Raw genomic sequence first — 25,168 nt, forward strand, 5'->3', positions numbered from 1 at the left:
GCGCTACCACTTGAGCCACATCCCCAGCCCCAAAGAAACAATTCTTTAGGGAAAAAATTCCCTAAAGAATGGGAAAAAAAAAAAAAAATCTTTGCCACCTACACCTCATATAGAGCTTTAATCTCCAGGATATATAAAGAACTCAAAAATCACACACACAACCCCAACCAATAAATGGGCAAAGGAACTGAACAAACACTTCATAGAAATGTTGAACATTTCTAGCAATTAGAGAAATGCAAATTAAAATATACACTGAGATTTCATCTCACTTCAGTCACAATGACAACAATCAAGAGTACAAGTAACAATGTTAACTGAGGATGTGGGGGAAAAGGAGTACACTCAGACATTGCTGGTGGGATTACAGATTGGTACAACCTTAATGGAAAGCAGTATGGAGATTCCTCAGAAAACTTGGAATGGAACCACCATTTAACCCAGTTATTCCACTACTCTGTCTATACCAGAAGGGCTTAAAATCAGCATACTACAGCGATGCAGCACATCAATGTTTATAGCAGCTCAATTCATATTAGCTAAAACTATGGAACCAACTTAGGTGCCCTTCAACAGATCAATAGATTAAAGTGGTATATACACAATGAACTATTCTCAGCCATAACAAAATAGTGACTTTATGACATCTGCCAGTAAATGGATGGATCTGGAGATGGATCTCAAGTGAAGTAAGTCAATCCCCCAAAACAAAAGGTGGGAGGGGGGAAGGGCAGAAGTTCTGTGGATTAGACAAAGGGGATTAAAGGGCAGGGAGGTGATAGGAATAGGAAAGAGAGGAAAGTTAAATCAGATTCACTCCACTACTTACACATGTAAATATGCCACAGTGAATCTCCATGTCATGTACAACCACAAGACTGGGATCCTAATTTAGAATAAGACAACCTCCATGTGTGCTACTGTCATGCATAATTAAAAAGAAAAAATTCATCAAACAACAAAAATAAAGGAATCAATCAAAATCTTGGAAATAAAAAAGAGTTGAAAGCGTCAACAATAGACTATTAAGTGAAAAGGAAGAATATCTGAACTTGAAGTCAGGTCTTTTGATATATCCTATTCGGGGAAAAAAAATTCAAGACTCCTGGGATACCATCAAACAAATATGCCTAATGTCTGAGCATACAATTTTATAAACATTAGTAGACCCCAGTATATTAGTGGGAGATTTCAGCATGGCATTCTTATCATACAGACCACCACTGCCCCCATCAACAAAAACCAACACAATCAGAGTTAAACTATATTGTAGATTAAATTAATAAGTATTTACAGAACATCCTAATAGCTACAGAATCATATTCTTTTCATCAGTGCATGGAACTTTCTGTAGAATGCACCAGAAAGGAGACCACAAAACTAGTCTACAGTTTTTCCATAATAAAAAATGTAAATGTGATTTCAATTTTTTAAAATTTGTTAAGACTAACAAATTGGAAAACCTAGAAAAAAATGAACCAACTTCTAGACAAATATGACTTACCAAAATTGAACCATGAAGACATAAAAATAGAGCAATATCAAATAAGGAGATTGAATTAGTAGTACAGCAAAGAACAGCTCAGGACCACATGGCTTCACTGCTGAATCTGCCAAACTTTTAAAGAACTAATTTCAGTTATTCTCAACCTATTCCATAGAATTGAAACTTGCAAACTCATTCTCTGAGGTCAGCAGTACCCCGATACCAAAACTAGACAAGGATACAACCAAAATTGTACACCCAAACCCTGATGAGCACAGATGCAAAACTTCTCAACCCAGTACTAGCAAATCAAATTGAACAGCACACGAGAAAGATCATTCACCACAATGTATTTGGTTTCATCCCAGGGATGCAAGGATGGTTCAACATGTGGAAATCAACAAATATAACACATCAGTAGAATATGATCTCAACAGATGCAGAAAATGCATTTGATAAAATTTAGCACTGCTTCATAAAAACCCTCCAACAATCTAGGTACCTCAACACGATAAAGACTATGTGACAAACCCACAGCCAACAACATATTGAATGGGGAAAGGCTGGCAGAATTTCCTCTAAGATCAGGGACAAGAAGAGCATGTCCAGTCTTACCACTCTTTATAGTATAGAGGGAAAGAGGAAGTCAAATTGTCACTGCTTGCAGATGGTGTGGTTCCTTATATAGAAAATCCTAAAATCCTACCAAAGACTATTAGAACTGATAAATGGGATACAAAAATCAACATACAAAAATGAGTAGCTTTTCTATACACAGACAACAATTTTGCTAAGAGATTATGAAAACATTCCCATTCATAGTAATTACAACACAAAACAAAAAAACACCTAGGGATACATTTAACCAAAGAAGTGGAAGAGCTGTGTAATGAAAATTACCAAACAATTGAGGAAAGAATCTGAAGAAGACATATACAAAAATGGAATAACCAAATAATTGTTAAAAGGCTCATATTACCCAAAGCAATCTACGTTAAATCACCAGTGGCATTCTGAACAAAACTAGAAAAAAAAAAAACCCTGAAATTCATATATAAGCACAAAATAGTCCAAATGGCCAATGCACTCTTAAGCAAAGAGAACTGAGCTGGAGGCCGCATGATAATCTGATTTCAAGATATACTAAAGAGTGATAGAACCCCAAGCACCATGCTATAGGCATGAAAACAGACGCACAGAGATCCCAGAAATAAATCCCACATGTAACTAATCTAAAAAAAGGCATCAAAAATACACTTTGGAGAAAGGACAGTCTCTTCAATGCACAGTCCTGGGAAAACTTTATCTACATGTAGAAGACTGAAACTTGTCCCCTCTCACCCTGTACAAGTCAATGGGTCATGAATATAAGACCTAAAACTCCTAATATACTAGAAGAAAACAGAGGCACTTCACAACATGGGACGAGGCAATGATTTTCTGGATAGGACTGCCAAGAGCACAGGAAACAAGAAGCCGCTTTGTGCTCAGCAGAGAAAATCAATAGAGTGAAGAGACAAACTACTGAATGGTAAAAAAAAAAAAAAATAAAAATATTTTCCAACTATTCACTTGGGGGTTAATATCTAGAATACATAGGAATTTTTAAAAAATGTAACCACAGAAAAACAAGTAGTCCTGTTTAAAAATGGGCAAATGATCTGAAAAGGAAAAATGAAAATGGCCAAAAAATATATGAAAAAATGTTCAGTCATTAGCGACCAGGGAAATACAAATAAAAACTACAAAAAAAAAAAAAAAACCATCTTACATCAGTTAGAATGGCTATTATAACCCCCCCCCCCAAAAAAAAAAAAAAAAAAAACCCAAAACAAAATGCTAACAAGGATGTGGAGAAAAGGGAACTCATACATTGTTGCTGGGAATGTGAATTACTATAGATATTCTGGAAAACAGAATGCAGGGGCCTCAAACCTAGAAATAGATTTGCCTTTATGATCCTTCTATCCCACCGCTAGGAATATGTCCAAATGGATGGAAATGAGAATGTCAGAGACATCTATACTCACACATTTATTGCAGCACTGTTCACAATAGCCAAGATGTGGAATCAACCTAGGTGTCCACTGACAGATGAATGGATAAGGAAAATGATGTACATATCCACGATGAAATATTATCCAGCCATTAAAAGAATGAATTTCTGTCATTTGCAGCAATATGGATGGAACTAGAAGACATGCTAGGTGAAATAAGTCAGGCACAGACAAATACTGCATTTACCACTTACATGCAGAGGCTAAAAATTTAATCTCAAAGAAGTAGAGAATAGAATAGTGGTTACCAGAGTCTGCGGAAGATATGGGATGGAGGGATAGATAGAGGACAGTTCATGGGTACAGGGGTGAAGTGTGCTAATGTTCTATAGTATAGGATAACTACGGTGGAGAACAGTTAATTGAAAATTTCCAAATAGCTAGTGAAAGGCTTTTGAATGTTCCCAACACAACTCGGATATATGTCTGAGATGATAAATATGCCAATTACCTTGATCTGATCGTTACATACTGTATACGTTTATTGAAACATCACTCTGTGCTCCATAAATATGTATATTACAATGTGTCTATTAAAAATAAAAATTTTATTTAAAAATTTAATGCAAAGTTATCAATACTATTGCTAGGGAACATCAACCACCACAAGAATGACTCTGCCTTGTGGCCTAGACTTTCACATTTCTTAAATTGGGCCTTGTTGATATCCATAAATCAAGACCTCCTGTCCTCAGGTCATAGGGACTTTGGGGAGGGCCAAGGTCTTAATCCACAACTCCTCCTCCTCCATCGTCACTACTGAGGACCTGCTCTGTGCCTGGCGCCGGGGAACCTTGGGGAGTGCAGCACAGGCCTGGTCTCAGGGCACCTCATTAGTTATAGAGTGGAAATAATCCACACAGAAAGCCAGATGTTGCCAGTGCTGAGAAGAGAGGTCACTCGGTGCAGGAGTGGTGGGAAGGCCTGTCACTGACCCAGTGGCATCCAAGCAAGAAGCCTGGCTGGACCAGGGCCATGCGAGGGCTCATATTTGCACACGGGTGACAGCAATTGCTGATTCACCATGTGATGGGAGGCAGGGTAAGTCAGTTCTTGAACTCAAGGCAGGATGTGGCAGGGGCAGAACTAATGGGGACAGATCCTCAGCCTTTCCAGTGCCTCTGTCTCCACCTGTAACACCAGCCTAAGTGTGTCCTCAGTGCTGCGCATCGCCTGGAGACATGGAGAAAACAGAGCTGCCTGGAGAGGTAAGGGCTCGGCTGTTTTCCTGACAGGTTGGCTGGGGACAGGTGTCCCAGACGCTGCTCACTCACATGCATATTAACCCTGGCTGTCCTCTCCCTTGTTCCACAGACGCAGGAGGCAGCTCATTCCCAGTCATGAGCTGATACTCAGGGCCTCTGTTGATGCCTTGGTCAGCTGCAGAATGACAGGGCCATGTTGGGGAATGTGGGCCCTGCATCAAAGCCAGCGTGGGGGTTCTCCCTGGCAGCCGTGGGCTGAGCATTTGACTCTGCAAGCATATAATGTGAGTGTGGGTGTGGGTGGTGTCACCACCACTCGCTCAGGAACAGGCCAACCCTGATTGCTGGGGCACCCAGGTGTCCACAGGCTGTCGTTCAGTGGACCGCAGCAGCCTGGCTCACCCTGCCCTGGGTCAAGGCTGAAAACCTCCGCAAGGAGGACTTAACCTCTGACCCCACCAAGCTCGGTCTTGACTCAGAGGTATCTGTGGGAATGGAAGCCAGGGGCCCCCACCGCTGGGTGAGGAGAGCATGAGTCAATCTAGTCCAGGCTGCAGGTTCGGCCACCAAGTGCTCACGGAGCCCCAGAGCCTCCCAGGGCCCTACTCCAACCCTGGCCTGCCACAGCCAGTGGGTCCGGGGTCCTCAAGGGCAAGACCCAGATAGCTGGCCCATGGCAGATGGTCAGGGCGAGGTGGCACTGCAGGACTGCCATTCCCGCTGGAAAAAGCCAGACGCTTAAAGTGAGGGAGCTGTAGCGGTCAGACTTCAAGAAGGTGGGGTCGAGGCCATGAGGGATCACACATCAAAGGAGAGGGTCACCACAGACACTGACCAGTCAGAGTGGACACTGGCTCGGAAGCTCTATGCTGTGTTCCAGTCGAGTAGCCAGTGGTCACCTTAAATGTTTGCGTGGTGTCTCCTGAGTGCCAGCCTTGCACAAGCACACATGCACTCACTGAGGAACACAGCAATGTGCCCTTGCCACAGCCTCTGGGGGTGGGACCCAAGGATGCAGGCCAGCACGAGGCACATGTCCTCATCCTTTCTCCCCTCGGTGCAGGATTGGCTACTGTCCTAGGACAGTCAGCAGGGATGGGGCAGCCTGAAGTCACAGCCTGGATGTGATGCTGGGCAGCCCAGGAGCTGGTTTGTCACTACCGGAGCACAGTGTCTAGCTGGACCCCAGCCACCGTCCCCACTGTGAAGCTGAAACTGCCAGAGTCCAGTTCACCAGGACAGTTCAGGCTTGGGGAAAGCTGACCCTCACAAAAAAGGCACCATTAAAAGTAAATCACCCAGGCCACGTGTGATGGCACACACCTGTAACCCCAGCAGCTCGGGAGCCTGAGGCAGGAGGATTGTGAGTTCAAATCCAGCCTCAGCAACAGCGAGGTGCTAAGCAACTCAGTGAGACCCTGGCTCTAAATAAAATACAAAATAGGGCTGGGCCTGCAGCTCAGTGGTTGAGTGCTCTGAGTTCAATCCCCGGTACCCCCCACCCAAGTAAACCACTCAGGATGGTCAGTGGTCATTCTCCAGATTATCTAGCGAGTTCCTTGGACACTTGGCAAGGAATTATTATTTTTTAATATCACTCTTCAAATGATGGGAGCCATAGCTGTGTCTGCATGTTTCCCATGTGATGCCCAGCATCACATCCAGGCTGTGACTTCAGGGCCCGTTCCTGTCGCTGGTCCTTTCCTGCTAGTCACTTCTTCTCCCCCAGAGCCCTTCCTCCCCTAGGAACTCCCGGATGACACCTTTTGTCTTTCTGGTTTCTTTGACAATTAGCAACAGAGCCTGGGGACACTGCCTTCTCCTGCTGTCCACTTTTCTTATGGTTTTCTTTTTCATATCTATGGGGCAGCTGCTTAAGTGGCCTGCAAGCCTCTGGGAGGTGGGGGCTACTGCTCTGTTCTTCACCAAGGAGAAGTGCATGGGTCAGCCACTGCTGTGCGGGCCTGGCTAGGGCTAATGGGATTCCACATTGTTAGAGTTCTTGCTCCTGGGTTTCTCTGACTTACTCCAAAGCCCTAGGGCTGGGGAATAAATTATTTTAACAGGTACTTTTTTAGGGCAGCATGTTGCTAGTTTTAGTCAATGTAAAAAAAAAAAAACCCAAAATATTATTCTTTTTCTTTCTTGAAGTACTAGGGACAGAACCGAGAGCTGCTCCACCACTGAGTTACATCCCATCGTTTATATGTTTGATGTTGGGATAGGATTTTGCTAAGTTGCTGAGGGTCTTGGTAAATTTTAGAGGCTGGCCTCAAACTTGTAAACCTCCTGCCTAAGCCTCTTGAGTCACTGGGATTAGAGAGAGGGCTGCCTCGATTGGCTTAAAACCTGAGTCATTTAAATAAGCATCTTCATTTGGGTGGCACTAAATAAATAATGCAAAGCTCCTACCTGAGGCTAACCTCTGTCCATCTTTCTCTGGGATTCTGATTTCCTGAACTTGTTTATGCTGGGTTTTAAGACAGCTTTGCATGCATGCCATGCCAAGGGGCTAGGAATCCCCGAGGCTGCTCAGTGTGACCAGAGGCACAAAGAAGGGTAGACAGTGGGATCACAGTGAGGAGGTAAAAGCTCTACCCCATTTGTCTTCAGCACAATGCCTTCATTGCAGAACAAGTGGCCTGGCGGGTCTGCGGCCTCAATATTGACCCCTGCCCATGTTGCCTAAGTACCAGGCTAGATGGAGCGGCAAGAACCCCAATTATAATCAACAACAAGTGCCCCGCATCGTTAGAAATCAACAACTTGTGCTCCTTGTTCGGTACAAAACACATCAGTTGGGATCACAGGAGTTTAGCAGAGGCCCAGCACAACTCTTGCAGGTCAAGGGGCCGCAGCTGTCAGGGTGCAGAGGAGTCCAGCAAAGCCACTGGAGGGCGGTGGTACTTGGCCTGCTCCACAGCGAGGCCCCTGGCCCCGCTCTGCCTTTCCCTTACTCTGTCCACTGAGTCTTCGCCTGTGGCAGGCCAGGAGCCACTCTTCCCTCCTTGCTCCCACCACAAGTGACAGCTTCCCAGAATGCCCTGTGGGAGGGTCTCTGTCCTGCCACACATGGAGCCTGTGCTGCTCTTCGGTCACACAATGGCTTCAGTGGTGACGGAGCCCAGTGGTAGCAACCTCTCTGAACTAGGCCCCAGGGGATTTCAAGAGCATCCTCATTTCTGCTGACTCCAGAATGGCCACTAATTCAGACTGAACTTTGCCTGAAATGAGCACCGGGGACGGGGGGGGGGGGGGCCCTTTNAAAAAAAAAAAAAAAAAACCAAAGGAATATTATTCAGCCTTAAAAATAAATGAAATCTGATACATTTTACAATATGGATGAGCCTTAAAAACACTAAGTGAAATGAGTCAGATATAAAAGGACAAATATTGTATGATTCCATTTCTAAGAGACATGCACAGTAATCAATTAATAAAGACAGAAAATAGAAGAGCATTTGCCAGGACAGAATAAAGGGGGAGTGGAGAGTTTATGGGGTACAGACTTTCCAAGTAATCAGTAGGTGTGATGATTGTGCAATGTTGAGAGCCACAGCAGAAGGGGCCCCAGCAAACTTCCAGCTGCCAGCAAACTTCCAGCTGCCGGCTGATGATTGGCTCACAGCGGCCCCAGCAACATCTTGCTGATTGGCTCCTCTGCGGTGATGCTCATTGGGCTGTTTCCCTGCCCTTTCAGACCACGGAGCTACTCATTGGGGGACTTTTTTGGCTCCGCCCACGTGACCCAGCCAATCGGCCTCAAGAGCAGGAGGATTGTGGGAGGTGGAGAGAAGCTTGTGTGGGAGAGAGAGGCTTGTGGAAAGCCGGTGGTGGCAGTTGAGGCTCTGAGGGTTTTGCCTGAGAGGCTGTTTTGTTTGGCGTGTGTGGTTCTAAAAATAAAGTTAGTTTCTTTTGACAAGTGGCTCCTGATTGTGCCCAGCCAGACTGCGGCAGTGCAATAGTGTCAATGTACGTAATGCCACTGAATTGTATACTTAGAAATGATTAAGATGGGGCTGGGGCCGTGGCTCAGTGCTTGCCTAGCATATGTGAGGCACTGGGTTCGATTCTCAGCACCACATGTATATAAAATAAAGTTACACTGACAACTAAAAAACATATTTTAAAAATAACTAAGACAGTAAATTGCAAGCTATACGTGTTCTACCATACTAAAAATCTACTTAAAAAAAAAAAAAGCATGGGGCTGTGGCTGTGGCTCAGTGGTAGAGCGCTGGCCTAGCATGTGTAAGGCGCTAGGTTCGATCTTCAGCACCACATAAAAATAAATAAATAAATAAAGATATTGTGTTCAACTACAAAAAAAAAAAAAAATGCCAGCCTCCTCCCCGTGCAGGCGAGCAGGGAAGACTCCTGCATAGGTACAGTAGGCAGGTGTGTGTGTGTGGCCGGGTGGCACTGATCTTCTCTGGTAGTTACATCTCAGCAGAATGGGACATAGCAACAATCGCTCCTCCCTTGCCAGCTTTATAGCATTTGATTTGTTTCTACACTCAATTAACCTGTAACAAAGTTTTATACCTCCAGTTACTTGTGTATTTCCTTCCAGAAACCCATGCCCCGTGGTGCCACTAGGCCGAGGATTCCTGATGGGTTCCTCTTATAGGCTGAGACTAGGAGAGTCCTGTTTGGACTGAGAGGCACCAACATCCATTTCCTGGTCAAAGTTTGTCGGTGAGCATGCTCAGTGTGCTAACTGCTGGGCATGAGAAGCATCTGGGACCTGGGGGGAGAACTCTGGGGGCTCTGATGTTTCATTCACAGCAAAGCTGCCCTGGAAAGGGAGTTGCTTGTTGATTCCGTATTTGGAGAGAGCTTTCCTTTGCCAAGGGCCAGCACACAGTGGACAGAGGGCACCTGTATTCAAGTCTGTCCCTGTGGCAACAGACAGGCCAGGGTCAGCCATCTGATGACATGAGTTCTACTCACTCATTCCAGGTAAGAGGACCCTTGTGAGGGTGGCCAAAGCCAGAGCCCCAGGCCAGGATGCAAGCACCTCTAACCCAGGGTCCAGGCTGGAACAGGCCAGGAAGTCTGGTCAGACCAGTGCCTGCCCAGGAATGAGCTGGCTGCTGGGATGGGAAGTAGGTGCTGCCCAGTGGCTCATGAAAAACCAAGGGGCATTTCACACACTCCACCCTGGTCCCTATCCATTAGCACCTGCCTATTATCTAAGTTATGTTTTAATTTGTTCTTCATCACCACTTGTATAAAAAATACAACAGCAATCACTGACCTCTGGTCAGTGAGGAACATTCATATCCTCAAAAATATGTTGTTTGAACACTGTGCTAAGCAAGATGGGCTCATTTGCCTTCTAATTTTTTTGTGTGTGTGCTTAAATTTATTTAATTTCCACCCTGTTTAAGTTTCCTTGCTCTATAAGCCTCGTTCTAGACCGCAGCTCCGCCTTCTTGTGAATAAGGTCTATTGTACATGTGAGAAACACAAAGAAAAATGACACAATGGAAAAGAAGAAAGTAGAGCTTAAAGATAAAGGGGTAATTAGAACATTGCTGAACAAAGGAGACCTAATGAAAGGGTTATGTTTGAAATGCATTGGCCTGTTACTGTATATAGAAGTATGAACTTTTCCTAATTTTGTTTTCAGTATTTCCTAGATCTTTCCTGCAAATGTACACTACACCAACAAACTAAAAGTCTAAACCAACTCATGTTTATATGCTACAATTTTAATATTAGGTTAAGTCTGGGATTAAGTAGTCAAATCCTTATTTCATACTGAAAAAAAAAAAAAAAAAGGAGCAGGGAACATGAAGCAATAAGGAGCAGGCTCCGTGGGCCAGGGTCATCCTTAAGTAGGAACGCCTGAGACCAAGGTGGCCTGTTTTATTTCCTTGACTCCGTGATACCAATCAGAGGTTGGTTACCTATGCCAGGCAGGCCAAATCTGGCCTAATGTTTTTGCATTTTTGTACTTGTAAAAGTTTTGGGGGAAAAAAGAACAATACTCTGTGACATGTTGAAGTTTGGCCACACTTCATTTATATTACTACTTTTATGTTCCAATGGGATAGCCAGATAGCAGTAAGAAAAAGCATGTGGCCCAGAAAACCTAAAATATTCACTATCTGGCCCATTACAGAGAAAGTCTGCTGACCCCTGGACTGGAAGTCACCTTGGAGATTTCATAAGAGATTTAAGAGAACAGGTTTTATTTATTTGAAAACCTGTAAGTCAAGTTTAAGATGCCTCCTGTTTTCAGAAACACTAAAATGTTGGGGGTGGGTCTCTGAATTAAGGAATATGGTAGTCGCTGGACATAGCATTCCAATTATTCTGTATGCTTCTAGTCTTTAGGAAATGTTTTTTAAAAATTCCCCCCAAGGGCACTGAGCACGACAAGAAGACATTATCCAGATTAAAGGTTCCAGAGTCTACAATTTGAATAGAGAGGCTCCCTCCAGTGTTTCATTTGGTTGTCCTTCAGGATAGTCCTTACGTATAGTCACTGTTGAGTCTCAATATTCTCCGAAGTTATGTCCCATAAAGTCACTTCTAACACTGAGATAGTGAATACTACTCAGAGGAAGATGAGGCTAGATTCCCTCAAATGTCTGTTCAGAGTATTTTCATCATATAATCAACACATGGTCACGTTCTTGCCTGCCTCTCTTTAAAGACACCTCACTAAACGTGCACTACTGACTGAAAGGCTGGACTCCTGGCCTACTGCACTGTAACTCCTGCCCGAACAAAGCTGCTCTCATGTACATCTTCTTCATAAGCCATGTCATAGCTTTCTTATGCTCAGGAACTCCAGACAGGGAATGGAAGCTAAATTAACAAGAAAAATCACCAGCAAAACCCCCAGCTGCACAATAGTATGACAGAAAATAGAAAAGGACTATCTCAAAAAGGACTCTTATTTATAGCAAGAGAGCTGAAACAAGATGGTGGAGGCGCCTTGCCAACCTGGGCCAGGAGCAGGTGCATGGAGCGGGGGGACATGTCCTGCTGCTCTATACAGGTCTGTGAGTAACTGGAAAAGGGCCCTTAGCACTGATTTTAGGGTCACAAGTTTTATCCTGTGGGAGAATTGGTAAACATGGACTGTGAGAATCATGAGGACTGACGTGTATAATTTAACCACACACTTTCTAGCCCCTATAACCTCGACTTTGACAAACTTCACTTGCCAGCTAGCATCTTCCTGTCCTTTTAAATCTGAGCCATTTAAAGTCAACTCGTGTAGTCCGAGATGGCAGTGATAATCACATCCTCTTGACCCTGTGCCTTCCATAGCCCTGTGCCTTCCTCCCTGGGCACACCGGTACACTGCTCACATAGTGCGAGTTGCTCTTCACCTGCCAACTAGCCTCTGATTAACATGATCTTTGGAGATTTCATATCACGCTCAGGGCAGGCTGTGTAATTTGTGAGCCTGGTACAGAATGAAAACATGGGGCCCCCTTGTTCAACGCGTATTGAGAATTTCAAGATGGCAACAGCCAAACAGTGGGGCCTCTCTGTGTTGGGGAACCCCCTGGGGCAGCACAGGGCCCTATAACACTAGCCCTGAGGATGCCCACTTTATGGAGAGAGCCAGAGTGACAGCTGACCTTCTGGGGAAACAGAGCTAGTCAGGTGCAGGGCTGGTCCTGCCACTCACAGGTGGCATCCCCCTCAGTGCTGCCCCCTCCTGAACCCCTGCCTTCTGCAGCTGCCTCCTGTATGAACTTGGGAAAACACACTTTACCACTCCATCTTCATTCTTCTCTCTATAAATGGGTAAAAAAACCACAAAAAACCTAAGTAAATATTACCATTATTCTCTTCTTATAGAGAGAGGAATTAAGACAGGGGATGATTAAATTTAAATAGTAATATTTACTCATCCTCACCTCTTGGAGACATTAGAAGGATTTAATGACAAGACTTAAGAAAGAAGGCACTAAGTAAAGCCCAGGTATTACACAGTGATTATTATGCTGTGAGGAGGAGGATTTAGGCTGCATAAGAAGGGGGGATTTATTGACACAGGTGTTAAAGAATGAGACAGTTTCCCAAAATCTCCCCTAGGTATATTTGAGATTAGCAAGAGATTCCTGGGTGTCAGGTTTGATTTAGATGTGATCCTCTAGAAGCACGGCCCTCTGTGGTTTTTTTCTACCTGAAATTTTGTTTTTTCCAGAAAGATCGCCCTGTGACAGCACAAATCTCATACAGTCCTCTGGGAATGGGATGCATGATTCCCCCCCGGAACAAGGGTTCTGGTTTCCCCCCAGCCTTCCTACAGATAGTTACTCTCTTTTTGTAACACATTCCTGTGACAGTGGCACATGTCCTGTAGGGATGCAGCCTATGTGATGTCAATCAATAATGAAGCAAAAGGAGCAGTTAACTTCCAGAAAAAAATATTTTACCCCCTCTCTTTAAATATATTGCATCAAAAACAACTTTGAATTTTGCAAGTTAAGGATTAAAAGAAGCAAGTCACTGAACGTTATCATTATAAGTGTGTAAGAGAAGAAAGAGTCAAAAAATAAGGAATGCAAGAAAATAGTTGAAAATTGTATATCTGATGATGGATAAAGAGCTCCAACAAGTCAAAAGTAAAACAAACAAAAACGAATTAAAAAGTGAGTCACAGCCAGGTGCAGTGGCCCATGCCTGTAGTCCCAGAGGCTTGGGACACTGAGGCAGGAGGATTGAAAGTTCAAAGACAGCCTCAGCAATTTAGTGAGGCCCCATCCCATAATAAGAATTTTTTTTTTAAATCTGGGAATATGGCTCAGTGATTAAGTGACCCTGGGTTCAATCCCCAGTACCAGAAAAGAAAAGTGGGCCACAGATGTGAATGTGATACACATTTCTCTGAAGATATACAAATAGTCAGTAAACACACAAAAGATGGTCAATATCACTAATCATTAGGGAAATTCAAATTGAAAACTACGCGATTTCACCTTACCATAGATGGTTACCATCAAAACCAAACTAAGTAAAAAACAGAAAACAATGAATATCTGCGAGGGTGTCAAGAATTGGAGTCCACACCCATGGCAGCAACAAGAAACAGTGCAGGTACTGTGGTAAACAGTTTGGTCATTCCTCAAAAAATTAAGCATCCAACTATCATATGATCTAGCAATCCCATTTCTGAGAATATACCCACAAGAACTGAAAGCAATGTCTCAAGGATGAATTTTATACCCCGTGTTCATGCAGCGTTATTCACAAGAGCCAAGAAGAAGCCACTCCAGTGCCCCTAGCCAGATGAGTGCATGGACAGAACGTGGCATACACGTGCAGAGGAGTAGTGTTCCGTTTTTAAAAAGAAGGGAATTGTTACACATGCTGCAACGTGGGTGAACCTGGAGGGTGTGATACTAAATGAAATAAGCCAGACACACAAAAATGATTCCATTTATATGAGGTACCTAGAGCAGCAGAGGTGGAAGATAGAAGAGTGGGTGCCAGAGGTGGGGTGGGTGGGTACAGAATAGTTTGTGTTTAATGGACATAGTGCTTTAGTTTTGCATGATGAAGAATTTTTGAGATTGGTTACTCAAGATGGATATTAAAAAAATACAATAATAAAGAAGGATAGATGTCCTGTATTGAAGGATTGCATCCCCTGGTTTCTCTAAAATCTAGTACAACTGCATCTTGGAATGCTGCTTGACTGTGGACCTTGGCAAGCAATATCATTCAAAAAATTCGCCCCTGAAAATATTTATATGTTTTAAATTAACCTTTAACCAGAGAGCAAGGAAAGGACCCATATTTCATGTTAAGTCAATTATAGAAAACCATTACCAAGCAGGAAAGACCAAAAGAGATGAAGTCTATGACTGTAAGTGGAAATCACTTACATGCTCACAGATACACACAGATAAACCCACAGTACACGACAGAGCTTCCACTAGTTCAATTTTACTCACATGGGGCCTATGGATACATGGTGTGAGGGTAATCTGCAGGTAAGTTCTGCTAAGCTGTTGTAATGTTTTTTGCTTACTTCAACATATAAACTCAAAAATCTTTCCATGTTCTCTCAACATGTTCAAAATGCTCATTTACCTACGTCCCATCATATATCAGAAAGACTCGTTGTTCTTTTTCTATTAATGCAGTTCTACTAAGAAGCTTTGTAGGATAATGATTTTAACATTCTTCTTAAAGTAACTACTGTCCTATTTGTTTTGTGGCTTCTGATACAGGTACCAGAAACCTCATGAGCTTGAACACAACTCATCCCAATCTGCTGTTCTTCACGGCCCTCAACCCTCTCCTCGTTGCTCTGGCTACTGAAGAGCTTTTCAGACTGTGATAATGGAACTTCCTGCAGCCCCGCCCCTCTAGGCCCTCTCTGGTGCAATGTGGACACTCTTTCTGGTTTGTCTCCAAGGTCCCTCTTTGTGCCTCCTCACTTTAGCCACAGCTCTTGGACTCTTTGTAGGCACCCCTTGTTTGGGGGCCTTCTAACTGTATTTTCTGTGGGTTCCACTACAGACCATCTTCTTGCTCTGCACTAGTGCCCAGGTAGTCCTGCCCACCCCCAGGTTTCAGAGACACCCTTGTGGTGCCACCCTCAGCAGGTTGTCGTCCCCATCTTCATGCACAGAGCTCTGTGTTCACCCATTTTCCCTGAGGTGTCCTAAAGGCATCTCAAATCCATCTATCCAAAACAAGCTCATCACCTCCCCTCACAAATTTATTCACCCCGTGTTCCCTCCCGAGTGCAGGTTCCACCCTGCCCAGGAGGACTGGTCAGCTGTTCATCACTGTGACAAACACCTGGGAAAACAACCCAGAGGAGGAAAGATTGGTCTGGGCTCATGGTCGTAGGGTTTCGGTGAATGCTCGGCTGGCTTTGTTGCCTTGGGCCTGAGCTGAGGCAGAATGTCATGGTGGGAAGGTGTGACAGAGTGAAGCTGCTCAGCTCATGGCAGCCAGAAAGCAGAGAGGGAGGGAGGGAGGGAAAAGGAGCTGGGCACAAGATACAGTCCACAAAGGCGTGGTCCCAAGGACCCATCCCTTCAACTAGGCCCCACCTCCTATAGCTTCTACCACCTCCCAAAAGTCCATTCAGCTATGAATCCATTAATGGATTGATCCACGGATGATATCAGAGCCCTCATGATCCAGTCACCTCCCAGAAGTCCCACCACTGAATGTTGCCGCGCTGGGACCCAGCCTTCGACACAGGAGTCTTTGGGGACACTTCATATCCAAACCGTAACATTAGATGTCTTCTTCTGAATCCTGGGGTGCCATCTTGAACCTTCTCCCTCTTCTCTCTACCTCCACATTTTATTCATCTAGGAATCATTCATTCCACCACCTGAATCTCTCTCTGTCCCCCACCTTGCTCAGCCTACCCTCTCTGACCTGCTTACCAGCTTCCAAATGGGTTATTTTGTTTCTTCTTGTCCTCTGCTGACAGATTCTTTAGCACAGCAGGGTCTGGCACAACCCTATGTGTGTCCAATAGGGTGGCCACTAGCTACATGTGGCTTCTGAGCATTTGAAATGTGGTTAGTGAGACTGGGTGACTCCATTTAAAGTTTTACTTATTTTTAATTAATTTGAAAGTAAACAGTGGCGATCACACTGGAGAGGATAGCTCTAGATTCTCCATAGATCTGCTTAAAGTCCCTCAGTAGCTTCCCTGACTTGGTTCCTGACCCTTTCTTCCTTTTTCTCCTCTTCATCTCCATTTCTACCATGAGGCTCTGAGATACAATGAAATTCTCCATTTCTCAAAATCACTGTGCATCCCTCTCCCTTAGGACGTAAACTCCCTTGGTCTGGAGTAGCTTCCCTCTGTCTGGCAAACTCTGACTTGACCTTTGGGTCTAAGCCAGCTGTCATTTCCCCACTAAGTGCCTTGTACCTTCTCTACCCAGCTACTCCCCTTTCCAGATAGTCCACTGTGATCCTGATAGCCCAGGTCAGCACCTTTCACACCAGGCTTTAATAAATTCCAGCTTCCTGTCTATACTGCCCATCAGGCTACATGCTCAGTGAGGCACAGACCAAACCCCTTTTGTCATTGCATCCTGACCACCAGTACAGTGCTGGCATGACTGTTGCTACTGTACATGACTCTTCCTTGTCAGTGACTCAGGGTCCCAGAGGCATCGGCCTCACTCTGAGAAGCAGAGCCCTGTGGCAGCCCTTCCCTTAGAGACTGTTCAGAACAGGTCAGTGAGAAAGGAGCATGAACCAACTGGTACTAAAAAAATATATATATCTTATGTAGTTTCCTAGGTATTAGAAGACTTCACAGTTAAGGAAGAACAGTCATCCAGCTGTTCTGTCGTCTACCACAAAATGAACCAACTGCAAACCCTAGGGGAACTTAGGCCCACCAAGTCCACTGACTGACGGTTCCCATAGCTCATTAACTTGTGAGGAACACGTCATCTCTCTCTGGGGGGTGACACCTTCCAGTTAGGCCTCCAGATCCAGCTCCCAGCATACAACATACATTAGTCCTTGGGTTGCCCAGAAGGTTCTCACTGCACCAAGGGGCATCCACTCCATATTTATCTATCACACTGCAACAACAGAAAGTTCTGACCTATGGTTTCCCATTTCCCCCAATTTTTAATTTTAAATATATCTGAGGCATTTTTTAAAAGAGCTATACAAACATAAATGTGTTTTAAATGAAAATAATCATTTGTTGGCACAACTGGCCCAGGGCAATGCATGTTGACTTACACCATCCCCTTAAAATCAGAAATTTAGATGTGAACATGACAGCTCTTACTTTGCTAGGGAAACCAAAAAAGAGATAGTATACTAATAATTATTCCACTGGTTTCACCAAATACACAAAGAGTTAGAGCTTGCCTGTCAATGATGCATTGAATTAGAAATCTTTACCTGCAGAGATTTCAAGAAGAGTGGTTGCTTGGAGAAGTTTGTGTCCTCCCCTCTCCCCTGGTGCCCTGGGAGATGATAAGGCTGTGTTCACTTAGCTGATTCTGGAATAAACAACTCTTCCTTTATTTAGAATCTTTCTTAGTCATGGTCTCGTCAAGGAGAAGGCGGTAGAATGCTGCTAATGATTGTATTAAATAGTTGCTTAGCTCAGTGAGAGAGAATGTGACATTGAATCTCGATCTGTCTCACACACAGGCATGACTGTGTGGTCCTGACAGCATGGGCACTTTGTCACAAACACAGAATCAATCTCATTTCATTGTCACCTGAGGAACAGGAAGAGAGGGTGAACGTTTGCTCAGTGCCTGCTGCATGCCAGATGTCTCAGATATTTCATTCACTTCTCAAAAATGACCTATCAGATGGGCATTATTCCCATTTTACAGCTGAAGAAACTGTAGTCTCAAAAAAACAGAGGTCATGTGCCCATGTTTACTGAGAGAAATGGTGACACAGCGCTGCAGGCCGCTCTCTGTCTGTTGTGGTCACACTTCTGAGGTGGGTTCCTATTTTGGCCTCAGAAGGTTTTCCCGAAGAGAAACTGATGAGCAGGACTAAGACAAACCCAACGTGGATGTGAGTGGCTGCCCAAATAAATGGTGGAACGAGCCAAACTTGTGGTTCGCATTCCTTGGAATGGGGTAAGAAATGCTTAAAATAGGTTTGTGTGTTTCTCTCAAAACCACCTATGGTGGAATCATGGAGGAAATCGCCAGTACCCGCAGCCTGGATGCAAAAGCACCTGCTAATTAAATGAGCAACGAGAATCTTAAAATATAACGTGCTAATAGTCTCACTGCTCGCAGCGGGATCTCTTTTGTTGGTTATCATGTCACTGACACTTAACACCCTTTCCACCTAAAGAAGGAAGTCTCCCCAGCAGGCACCAGTGGGGTTGACTGCATCCCTAGACTTCTGATTTCTGCTCCTCACACCACCTGCCACGGAGGAGGGAAGCCCTGGCTCCCAGGGCCTGGCTAAAGAAGCACCACCCAGCTGTCCAGGTCCCCCATGGAGCCACAGACAGAGTGATGCGGTCTGAAAATACTCAGCGTTCCCTCCTGTCGTGCGGGGAACAGCACTGAGTGACACACCGCTGCCTGCCCAGCCAAAGGTTCATGATCATATATACACACAAAAGCCTTCAACCCAAAGCCAGCTCGGCTTCAGCTGAGGAGGGCCTAAGAGTTTGTCTGGGGAACTGCTAAACACTAGGACATTTTAATGCGAAGCCTTCAAGATGCAATGCTGCAGCTCACAAAAAGGATGCGTGCCAGATGATGCTGGGGTGGAGAGTCTGGGGGCCTTGGGGCAGTGCACTGTTTCCAATGTTTCCTAGATGCTGGTTTCCTGATCCTTGAGACGCAGCCTACAAATGAGCCGCCACTGCACCCCCCATCACTAGGTGGTCTTGGGAGCACTACACCTGAGAGTCTAGGAGGTTCCAGCTGCCACCAGCACCCGGGAACCCCGAGAACCCATTCTCCCAGTTCTGTGTCTTCTCCTACAAATGAGTTCTCTGACACCCCAGGAAGTCTTCCAAGCCCCTGCCCAGCGCAGCTGGCTGCCACACCCTCAATGCAAGGCTTGGTCGACCTAGAACGAATGCCCAAGAGCTCGCCGCTCGTGGTGTGCTATTGAGCTCTTAGTGTGCTGCCCTGTGGCTTCTGGCCGCTGTCTGGCTGCCCTGCCTTAGGTCTCCCCCGCCCACTTGGCCTCACAGTTCAGACACACATATGTTTGTCAACGGGATGGACATCCTTCTCTACCTGACAAGTGAGGTCCCTAAGGACAGGATTCCATTCACAGCTGCACCTTCAGAACAGGGTCAGGGCTCATCAACAGAGGAATGAATGCACAAGAGCCCATGTGCTCTCAGGGGCCCAACCACCCAGGTGACCAATCTGGGCACCTGAAACCTTCTGCTTTGCCCTATGCTCCAGCTGCCTCTCTGGAATCCAAACTAAAGGGGGCGGGGGAGGGGGAAACAGCGTCATCTGCTTATTTTGTATTCTCTGTAGCACTGTCTATATTGCTAGGCATAAGGCACTTTTTTGCCAAGTGTATATCCCAAAATAAAACTGCATTCATATGCTGTTTAATAGAAAAAGGACAATGTTTGCCTCAAGAGATGTTATTAATATCATCTTTAGTAGTTACTCTTCTATACACTGACCGTAACAGATCTTGATCTCTAAGAATGAACAGAAGTTAGTAATAAATTCATTAGACATGTACTTCTTACACCTGTAGGAAATTAACTGCCACTCCTAGTAATAGCTAAAAGTGACTATTATCAATTCTGTCTAGTAGATAAGGAGTCTGTATGTTTTGCACCTGACACCCAAACACTGACAAAGCAAAAATACATCCACTCCCAGGAGTGTTGAACACAGCTGCTTTCCTAGGGGAAAGACTGATGTTCCCAGGGCTCATGAATCATTAAAGCTGTTGGCCGATTGAAACACTGAACTGTCAAACTGTTCTTTCAGAGAATGTTCCTTTCACCCACCTTGGCACTGTTCTGCCAACACACATGTGCACCATGTGGAAGAAATCTGTGGGGGCCTGACAGCTGTACACCTGTGTCCTGGACGCCAGCATACCATGAGCTCTTTTTTTTTTTTCTGTCTTTTTTGTTGTTGTTGTTATTTGTTTGCTTTTTTTGGTTATTTGTTTGTTTTTCCCCAGCCCTTTTTAGTTTTTATTTTAGGACAGGGTCTCACTAAGTTTCTTAGGGCCTCGCTAAGTTGCTGAGGCTGGCTTTGAACTCGCGACCTTCCTGCCTCAGCCTCCTGAGCTGAAGGAACTGCAGGTGTGCACCATCATGCCCACGGCACACACGCTCTTTAAGCAGAACTGTGATCTGCATTCGGATGGCTCTTATTTATGTAACCCTTAGAAACGAATGCTCTCTTTCCCATTAGGTGGCCAGAACTAGGCTCTAAGATCACGGTCAGTGAGTGGTGTGGCCCTTGGCTTCTTTGAAGAAGATGGCACAAACGTTGATTCACTAATTGACTCTAATGAGAAAGCTGCAGGCAGTCTCAAGACTGAGTAAGTGTGAACACTAGAAAGGCCCCTCTGGGCTTACCATGCATTTTTCAGTGTTCTCTCTGGAATAGAAATAGAGAGTATGCAAGAGGCTTCTGTTAGGCTACATTTAAGATCAAATATTTTTTTACTAGTTTAAAATAAAAGTGAAGAATTCAAATAATTTCAAAATGTCTGATCTCCTCCCAATCAAAGTGGAATGCTCAGGTAAAACAGAGAGAAATATGACAGCATGGTTTCTAAGACACTGGGTATCAGTGACAAAGATGCTAGAGGAACACATGGGAGGAAAGCTCTGTGACAATGGCTTACATCAGGACTCATGAGATACAGCATTGAAAACACAACCCGTAAAAGTAAGCAACGATCAAATTCACTTTGTTGCTACAGTTGGGTCTCCAACTGCCAAAGGGCCCTGTGGTAAGGGCTTGGTCCCCAGCCTGTGGCACAAACAGGAGGTAGTGGAAATTCTGAGAGACGGGGAGGTCTTCAGGTCAATTCAGGTCATTTTTTTTTTTTTTAATAAGCCAAAGAGTGGAACAGACACTTCACCAAAGAAGACATAAAGATGGTAAATGAGAATATGAAAAGTCAGAAATGCAAAGTAAAAGCCACAAGGAGACAGCCCCGCACTCTGCTGGAGTGGTCACAACTAAAGGACTCGCCACACTAAGTGTAAGCCAGGGTGTGAGCTGTCTTTGGAAAACATCCCGGCCTTTTCTTTAAAAATGGATATGTACCCACGATACTAACCAGGCATTCCACTGTTTGATGTTCCCCCTAAGAAAAGGGAGAGTCTGTGTCTGGGCAAAGACTTGTACATAAATGTTCATCACAGATTTATCTGTGAGGGCCTCAAGCTAGAAACAACTAAGATGTCCATCCACAGGTGACTGAACAAGTGAACTGAGGCTGGGGCTGTGGCTCAGTGGTGGAGCGCTTGCCCAGCATGTGTGAGGCACTGGGTTCCATCCGCCATACCACATTAAAAAAAAATAAATGAATGAAATAAAGGTATATGTCCATGTAGTTAAAAAAAGGATTGTAGGATACACACACCACAGGATAACACTTAGCAAAAACACCACCAACAAAAATCCCAAACCAGAAACTCCCCTGGACTACTGAGGTTTACAGTTGCATGGATGAATTATGCCCAGCGAAAGACGAGCAGGAAAAGATAAAAGGCCCTTCCACGGTACCATTTATATGAAACACTAGGAAACGTAAACTAATCTATGTTAGAAAGCAATGTAGGAAGGAATTGGGAGCAGGAGGCATGAGGAGGGCCTAAACCAAGGAAGGAGAAAACTTCTGGGGTGATGGATATGCTCACTATCTGGATAGTGGTGACCATTTCATGGTTCTACACGTATGTCCAATCTTACCAAGTGGTGTGCTCTAAATTTGTTCAGGTTCTTGTATATCAACTATACTTCTATTTTTATAAACCAAAAAGATACTAATTTGCCATGGGAAATTTTACAGTAAATCAACATTTCTGACACAGCAATTTGACAACTCTTCACTGGGTTCCTAACTTGCATCAAGCATTGCGCTGGTGCTGAAAACCAAGTAGCAGAAGAGGTTTCGCATGGACCACCGTGGGTGGCCTCTCACTGCCGACACTGTGCCATCCTGCTCAAGGCACACTGATTCAGAAAGGTGTGGAAGAAACAAGTTTTAACTTCTGTTGCAGGCCTCATACTTGCAAATCGCTTTACCATCGTATGTTGTAAGGATGGTTATATGTTAATGTGGATATTGCACGTGTGCCAGCCAAATAAGAGAATGCATAAAGAAAGACCCACAGAGCCCCATTTGAATCTCTCCTAAGAAACATCTTGAAAAATCACAACGAAAGACAATGCATCGGCTGTGATGTGTAGCTCTGTTCAACACCGAATGCGTGAGAAGACGTGGCCACGGTGCCCTGTGCCTTGGGTGTGAGTCATGGAGAACATCGTTGGCCGCGCTCCCCAAAGCCTCACCTACCATCATCTCTGATTTCCAAGATTTTCTGTACTAAACTACACTCTGTAAAGCCCTTTTTAGTAGTAAAAGTACTGATCACTGAATTCACCCTGGAGACAACTCGCCCTATGAGAAATTCAGAGCAGGCAAACGTACATGATATGCGAGAGTCTCAGGGTAAAACACCTGGAAGTGACATTCCTTTCCAATGAACTCTATACCTTTAGCATCACAGAGAGGTGACATTCTACTGACACAAACTCACTTCTAAAGAACAAACCATTATTTCTATAGAAGCACTAGAAGAGTTTTGGTCACCAAGTTTTCCTTCATAGAAAATATTTGAAGAAATTTCTTTTCAAATCATATAGGCCGAATATCGACAATAATTTTTCTAAAAGAAAGTATGGAAATTTTACAAATATGCAGAACTATTTTAGCATGACTGCATACCAACGTTCTTTAAGCCAGAGTTAGAAAAGCTGCTTGTAAAGTGAAACAAAAGCATATTTTTCAACGCCACACAAAGCAAGTTATCCAAACCAATATTCTATAGAAAGTGCTAACACACACCCCAACTACATCTTTAATTGATTAAATCCGAAACGACCTCATCATCTATTTTCTGTATTTATATACAAGGAAGAATAATGAATATAGGATTCAAAATTTGGCAAAGATTGAGAGGATCCACACTGGCCCCGTACCATTAATAATGTTTTTGGAAGATTGGGTTATTAGATTAACAGTTATAGAAGAAGATGGACACTATTTATGCAACGTAAGGCAAACATTTTTGTTAACCAAACATTTCCTAAATTGCAAGCAAAAAATGTGAAACTCAATCTGACACCTGTAGCAGATCTGAGGACCTTCCCTGGTCCAGGGCACAGAGCCATATCCTTTGTTATAAATGGGGCTTCTTCCAAAGATTATGCAAAGAAAAATTTCCTTAACCAGATTTTAACTCTTGCTGCCTCTCTCTGAACACTTTACCCTCATTCATCTGAAAGCCCTGAACACTCAGTTGTCTAGATTTGTACCGCGCGCGCGCATGTGTGTGTATGTGTGTGTCCTTCACTGAAGAGAAACTGAGGGCTGTACTTACGTCATGCATGGAGTCTAGAAGTTTGGTCAGTTGGTAGAACCTCTGCCAGCTCTGCCCAGAGTTGTTGGGACACTTAGTTACCATCTTCCTCAGTTCTTTGATGTAATTTGCCCTCATTTCTTCAAATGCAGCCTGGCTTTTGAGGCCATCCTTTGGAACTGTGTTAAGGAATACAGACATATAAATTGCCAGGATGAAAACAGCTTTAGCATCTTAGCTGATAAATGGCCTTGAATATTTTAAGCTCACATACTGATTACAAGGTTGGATACAAAATCCCAATTATTTGAAATTAATGAATAAATATGGTAGTTACCTACCAGTAAACACTTCCACATATACCTACACAAAAGAAGAAAAATTTTTATGTACCAGGTATGCATTATTACTTTGCTCACTTAATTCTGACACCGACATTAGGATATAACCATTATGTTATTTTCATTCTGTGGATGAGAAAACTGGACCAGCAGTATAATAAATAAATGGTGGAGTAGGATACTGTAGACTGAGGTCTGTCTGTTTTCATTGCCTGTTTCTTAACCATAACACTATGTGGCTGGTCATCAAGTGCTCTATGAATGTTAACTTGCCAATGCCTCAGAGGCAGGAAAACATATTTTTATTTTTCACAACTGAAAGAACCAGAGCCCACATAATCTGGCTGGCATTAGAAAGCAACATCTTTATATTCAAGTTCAAATATCAGATATTCTCAGAAACTGGCCTTCTACCAAGGGAAGGATGCTGCATACCACAGACACTTTCTGCATTCTTTGCTCCAGGACCACCTGACCATGGAGGCTCTGTCATGTGACCTTGCACTGGGTCTGTGTCCTGGTTTGTGACGCAACACCAGTAAGGGCTCTACACTCAAGACAAGATTTGAAACTTTTAGAGACTAACACCATGATCACTTTTGTCTTTGGTGAGGTAGAAAATTAAGGATTATGATTTCTTCTTTCCTTTTACATAGCGGCTAGGTTTTATATTGAAACAAAATGAAGTTCACTTAGAAGGATTATATGGGGGCCAGGAATGGGGCTCAGTGGTAGTACCTGGTTCTCGCAAGGCCCTGGGTTCAGTTTCCAGTACTCTCTTCCCTCTTTCCCAAAACAAGACTTAGGGATACAGGACTTCACGCATGTCAAGTGCCCCATGTCCTGCTCTTTCCAGGGCCCAGATCAAGGTACTTTATGGAGAAAGGGTATAAGGGAAGAGGAGGAGATGTCAGGCAGAGTTATAGTTAAAGGTGTCTCCTCTGACAACCTGCTTACATGTTTGCTTTTCACCATGGCCAACCCGACGGTCATGTTTATGCTTTAACTCTGAAAAATAA

The 25,168-nt window shown here is 44.1% G+C and overlaps 1 protein-coding gene across 3 annotated transcripts in view; it reads right to left on the minus strand.

Annotated features, from left to right (window-relative positions):
* Nr3c2 (nuclear receptor subfamily 3 group C member 2) overlaps nt 1–25,168 on the minus strand; it is a 325,701-nt gene that overhangs the window by 7,093 nt on the left and 293,440 nt on the right. For all 3 annotated transcript variants that reach the window (XM_048813488.1, XM_048813490.1, XM_048813489.1), the window contains exon 8: nt 23,830–23,987. In XM_048813488.1, the coding sequence (XP_048669445.1) occupies nt 23,830–23,987 (158 nt within the window). The remainder of the gene's footprint in view (nt 1–23,829; nt 23,988–25,168) is intronic.

Source organism: Marmota marmota, unplaced genomic scaffold (assembly GCF_001458135.2).
Source record: "Marmota marmota marmota unplaced genomic scaffold, marMar, whole genome shotgun sequence".
NCBI classification, from domain to species: domain Eukaryota; kingdom Metazoa; phylum Chordata; class Mammalia; order Rodentia; family Sciuridae; genus Marmota; species Marmota marmota.